This window comes from Salvelinus sp. IW2-2015, linkage group LG2, assembly GCF_002910315.2.
Source record: "Salvelinus sp. IW2-2015 linkage group LG2, ASM291031v2, whole genome shotgun sequence".
Lineage (NCBI taxonomy): Eukaryota > Metazoa > Chordata > Actinopteri > Salmoniformes > Salmonidae > Salvelinus > Salvelinus sp. IW2-2015.
The window spans coordinates 38049579-38055771 of NC_036839.1; the positions used below are offsets into that span (position 1 = coordinate 38049579).

A 6193-nucleotide genomic window follows, 5' to 3' on the forward strand; every position below is an offset into this window, starting at 1 on the left:
GTACAACTGCTCAAAAAATAAAGGAACACTTAAACAACACAATGTAACTCCAAGTCAATCACACTTCTGTGAAATCAAACTGTCCACTTAGGAAGCAACACTGATTGACAATAAATTTCACATGCTGTTGTGCAAATGGAATAGACAAAAGGTGGAAATTATAGGCAATTAGCAAGACACCCCAAAAAAGGAGTGATTCTGCAGGTGGTGACCACAGACAACTTCTCAATTCCTATGCTTCCTGGCTGATGTTTTGGTCATTTTGAATGCTGGCGGTGCTCTCACTCTAGTGGTAGCATGAGACGGAGTCTACAAACCCACACAAGTGGCTCAGGTAGTGCAGTTCATCCAGGATGGCACATCAATGCGAGCTGTGGCAAAAAGGTTTGCTGTGTCTGTCAGCGTAGTGTCCAGAGCATGGAGGCGCTACCAGGAGACAGGCCAGTACATCAGGAGACGTGGAGGAGGCCGTAGGAGGGCAACCCCCAGCAGCAGGACCGCTACCTCCGCCTTTGTGCAAGGAGGTGCACTGCCAGAGCCCCCTGCAACATGACCTCCAGCAGGCCACAATGTGCATGTGTCTGCTCAACGGTCAGAAACAGACTCCATGAGGGTGGTATGAGGGCCCGACCGTCCACAGGTGGGGTTGTGCTTACAGCCCAGCACCGTGCAGGACGTTTGGCATTTGCCAGAGAACACCAAGATTGGCAAATTCGCCACTGGCACCCTGTGCTCTTCACAGATGAAAGCAGGTTCACACTGAGCACATGAGCACATGTGACAGACGTGACAGGAGGTCTGGAGACGCCGTGGAGAATGTTCTGCTGCCTGCAACATCCTCCAGCATGACCGGTTTGGTAGTGGGTCAGTCATGGTGTGGGGTGGCATTTCTTTGTGGGGCCGCACAGCCCTCCGTGTGATCGCCAGAGGTAGCCTGACTGCCATTAGGTACCGAGATGAGGATCCTCAGACCCCTTGTGAGACCATATGCTGACACATGCACATTTGTGGCCTGCTGGAGGTCATTTTGCAGGGCTCTGGCAGTGCACTCCCTTGCACAAAGGCGGAGGTAGCGTCCTGCTGCTGGTTGTTGCCCTCCTACGGCCTCCTCCACGTCTCCTGATGTACTGGCCTGTCTCCTGGTAGCGCCTCCATGCTCTGGACACTACGCTGACAGACACAGCAAACTTTTTGCCACAGCTCGCATTGATGTGCCATCCTGGATGAACTGCACTACCTGAGCCACTGTGTGGGTTGTAGACTCCGTCTCATGCTACCACTAGAGTGAGAGCACCGCCAGCATTCAAAAGTGACACAAAACATCAGCCAGGAAGCATAGGAACTGAGAAGTTGTCTGTGGTCACCCCTGCAGATCACTCCTTTTTGGGGTGTCTTGCTAATTGCCTATAATTTCCACCTTTTGTCTATTCCATTTGCACAACAGCATGTGAAATTTATTGTCAATCAGTGTTGCTTCCTAAGTGGACAGTTTGATTTCATAGAAGTGTGATTGACTTGGAGTACATTGTGTGTTAAGTGTTCCCTTTATTTTTTTGAGCAGTGTATAATATATATTTTATATATTTTATTTTTTATTTTTTTATTAACAACAAATCAATACAGAAAGTACATAAGGGAACACAAGTATATATAGATTATATATAATGGACAATCGAGCTAGGGGGTACAATATCACATTACAATTACATAAGGACCTTAAGGGACATACTGTACATACACTTACAATTCTAACAGATTTTTTGTTAGTAGAGTATTTAATAGTCTTAAATACAGTTCAATTTCTTTTTGTAGGGTAAGAAAATGTGTTTTTTGTTGTTAGTAAATTTACATTTGTGTATATGAAATTTGGCCAAAAATAATGAAATTAATTCATAAAAATGTTTCAGCTTATTTTTATCGTATGTAAGAATCCAAGCAGTACATCCTCCACAATAGTGTAAAATCTTCATAAATGTGTTCATTATAATCTACTGATGTCTTGCACAGTTTTCTTACATGTAACAATGCCAAAAAGATGCAACACTGTTTCTGGGTGGTCATTACAAAAGGAGCAATTTGAGTTGATGTTTTCCTTAAACTTCTTCATATAGTGGTTGGCAGGATAATATTTATGAATAATTTTAAAGGAAATCTCTTTAATTTTGTTAACAAGTAGGTATTGTGTTGGCAACATCCAAACTTTTTTCCAACAGATATTATCAATAAGTCATTCCAATAAGGCATGACATAAGGTATAGATACAACATCCTGCTGAAACAAGGTTCGTATCGCTCTGTTGTTGAATGGGCCAAAAGAGAAACAATTTTCCTACTGATGAGTCTACAGGGTCAATAGAAGGTAGGCTCTGAGGGTCAGGTCTTGACACATTCCTGAATAACAGAGCAACACCTGAGGGAATGGCGTCTAAAACAATTGCAAATCTTTAGGTGTTACAGGGACCTTGTAAAGAGATAAGAATTCCTTATAACTGACCCTCTGCATTTACCAGTTGGCTCACCAATAGGATATTATTTCGGAACCAATATTCTAAAAACAAAGAAGTATTTTTATACAATATATCCCGATTATTCCATATATAATATCTGTGTGTGTAACACTCGTCTTCCTCCTCTTCTGAGGAGGAGTACATTTATTTTAATAAAGCAAACTGAACACTGAACAAAACAACAAAGAGAAACGAACGAAAACGAAACAGTCCTGTATGGTTAGACACAGACACAGGAACATACAAACATACAAAGCAAACTATGGTCAGGGCGTGACAGTACCCCCCCCCAAAGGTGCAGACTCCGGCCGCAAAACCTAAACCTATAGGGGAGCGTCTGGGTGGGCATCTGTCCGCGTGGCGGGGTGGCGCTCTGGCGCGGACGTGGACCCCCACTCCACATAGTCTTAGCCCGCTTCAGTGGCCTCTTTGGAGCGGCGACCCTCGCCGCCGACCTTGGACTGGGGACCCTAATAAACGGCCCCACTGGACTGAGGAGCGCCTCTGGACTGAGGGCGTCTCCGGACTGAGGGGCGGCTCCGGACTGAAGGGCGGCTCAGGCGCCTCTGGACTGAAGGGCGGCTCAGGCGGCTCTGGACTGACGGGCGGCTCAGGCGGCAGTGCGGACGCCTCAGGCGGCTCAGGAGACGGGCGGCTCAGGGGCGGCTCAGGACGGACGGGCGGCTCAGCGGCGGCCTCAGGCGGCTCAGGACGGCGGGCGGCTCAGGCGGTCAGGACGGACGGGCGGCTCAGGCGGCTCAGGACGGACGGGCTCGGCGGCTCAGGCGGGCGCTCAGGACGGACGGGCGGCTCAGGCGGCTCAGGACGGACGGGCGGCTCAGGCGGCTCAGGACGGACGGCGGCTAGGACGGACGGGCGGCTCAGGACGGACGGGCGCTCAGGACGGACGCCTCAGACGGACGGCGGCTCAGGACAGACGGGCGTCAGGCGGCTCAAGGACAGCGGGCGGCTCGGACCAGACGGGCGCTCAGGCGGCTCAGGACAGACGGGCGGCTCAGGACAGACGGGCGGCTCAGGCCAGAACGGGCGGCTTCAGGCGGCTCAGGACAGACGGGCGGCTTCAGGCGGCTCAGGACAGACGGGCGCTCAGGCGGCTCAAGGACAGACGGGCGGCTCAGGCGGCTCAGGACAGAGGGCGCTCAGGCGGCTCAGGACAGACCGGGCGGCTCAGGACAGACGGGCGGGCTCAGGCGGCGCTGGACAGGAGGGAGACTCGGAGGCGCGGACAGACGGGAGCACCTGGAGGAAGGAAACAGAGAGACAGCCTGGTGCGTTGGGCTGCCACCGGAGGTCTGGTACGTGGGGCTGCCACAGGAGGGCTGGTGCGTGGGGCTACCACAGGAGGGCTGATACGTGGAGGCAGCACCGGATAGACCGGACCGTGGAGGCGCACTGCAGGTCTCCGAGCACCGAGCCTGCCCAACCCTACCTGGCTGAATGCTCCCCGTAGACATGCCAGTGGATAAGGCCGCACTGGGCTGTGCTGGCGAACCGGGGACACCATGCGTAAGGGCTGGTGCCATGTACCCCGGCCCGAGGAGACGCACTGGAGACCAGATGCGTGAGCCGGCTTCATGGCACCTGGCTCGATGCCCACTCTAGCCCGGCCGATACGAGGCGCTGCTATGTACCGCACCGGGCTATGCACACGTACTGGAGACACCATGTGCATCTCCACATAACACGGGTGCTGCCCGAACCCTCTCTCTCCACGGTAGCACGGGAGTTGGCTCAGGTCTCCTACCTGACTTAACCACACTCCCTCGTGTTCCCCCCCCAATACATTTTTGGGGCTGCCTCTCTGGCTTCCAGCCGCGCCTTCGTGCTGCTTCCTCATACCACCGCCTCTCAGCTTTAGCTGCCTCCAGCTCTTCCCGGGGCAGCAATATTCTCCAGCCTGAGCCCAGGGTCCTTCTCCGTTTAAAATCTCCTCCCATGTCCAGGAGTCCTGACATGGCCGCTGCTGCTGCTGCCTGTTCCCACGCTGCTTGATCCGGTTTTGGTGGGTGATTCTGTAACGCTCGTCTTCCTCCTCTTCTGAGGAGGAGTAGTAGGAAGGATCGGAGGACCTTGCGCAGCGTGGTACGTTTCCATATTTTAATAAGCAAACTGAACACTGAAAAAACAACAAAGAGAAACGAACGAAAACGAAACAGTCCTGTTGGTTAAGCACAGAAACAACGGAACAGGAACAATCACCCACAACCCACAATGACAAAACAGGCTACCTAAATATGGCTCCCAATCAGAGACAACGACTGACACCTGCCTCTGATTGAGAACCACAATCAGGCCAAACACATAGAAATAGACAAACTAGACATACAACATAGAATGCCCACTCACATCACACCCTGACCAAACAAAACATAGAAACATACAAAGGCAAACTATGGTCAGTGCGTGACAGTGGGGAGAAAAATGTGGTTTATAAATTAAGGGACCAAAATGACATTTCAGTTAACACAGACTCTTTGTCATATCACTATAGAAATGGAAACATTGTGATTTTAGAGACACAATGTAACAATAGCCTATGATTAAAGGGTTAGGCTACACTGGGCTCTCACCTTCATCATATTTATCATGATTCACATCATTCCAATCCAATCAAGTCCTAACTATCAGCTTTGGTATTCACCTTAGTGAGCAGGCTTTCCGAGTGAGAGGAGTCACATGGGTAGGCCTCTCAACGGAAAACTACATTTTCAGATGTTTTCATGAAATTTCGTAAACAAAAGAAATCCAATGTTTATATAAAATTACTGCCTTTTCCGCTACATTTTAACAGTCGAATAAGTAAATTAATATAGGACAACGTCACAAAATCCATTTGGTCTATGTCGTTTTATTTAATCTCATTATGATACAGAAAATGTAGGCTATTTCAAAAGAACAGAATACCATATTTTGAGTTGACTGTATAGGCTATTATACTCAGTGGAGACGCATCATTCAGGGCAGAGCCACCCCTGTTTTGAGCCCCACCTGTTTGGCAAAAAATATATATAAATATATATATTTTTTTTTACTGTTTTGCATGTAATTTTGGCATGAATACATGTCACATCAGTTTGCAAATAATGTAAAAAAAAAAATAATAATAATTGAGTTAATAAAGCCGCAAACAAACATGGTCTCTTTTTTGCTTTCTTGAGTAAGGCAGCTCCAAAATGCAGGTGTTTCAGCCTGGCTCAGTGCTTTCTGTTGTGGTGGGGCAGCCAGTGGAAAATACGGAGCATAGGGGTTGGTAATGTTCTCTAGTTCTCTAGTGATTGTTTCAGTGTTCTGTCACTCATGGATACACTAAGTCACCGCAAAATCTATGGGTAGAGCTCGAAAATTCAAGCCCCTTGAGGCTGCCATAGACTTACATTGGAAGTGCCCATCCAAGAAGGCTCAAGATCATTGGCCATAGATAAAAGGACGTCAAATCACGTTATATCTACCGTAGCTTTGATTGGACGGATCATGGAACATCATACTTTCAAAATATTAGCTAGCAAGTTAGACAAGCAGTCATCATCATGTATCAAGTCAGCAATCTACTGGCAAATCCTTTTTTATTAGACTCTACCTTTTAAAGATAAGTCCCTCTGTAGCCATTGATTTAGCTTCTTCTGGGTATTTTTAATAAGAGGGTTAAAATTTAGTAAGCCTCTAGAC

At 48.7% G+C, this 6193-nt stretch overlaps 1 protein-coding gene across 1 annotated transcript in view; it reads right to left on the reverse strand.

Annotated features, from left to right (window-relative positions):
* Window positions 1-4482, reverse strand: part of LOC139028584 (uncharacterized) — a 9097-nt gene extending 4615 nt beyond the window's left edge. The window contains exons 1-2 of the mRNA XM_070446392.1: window positions 4272-4482; window positions 3110-3228 (exon numbers count right to left, since the gene is read on the reverse strand). Of these exons, the coding sequence (XP_070302493.1) occupies window positions 3110-3228; window positions 4272-4482 (330 nt within the window). The remainder of the gene's footprint in view (window positions 1-3109; window positions 3229-4271) is intronic.
* Between the last annotated feature and the right edge of the window lie 1711 nt (window positions 4483-6193).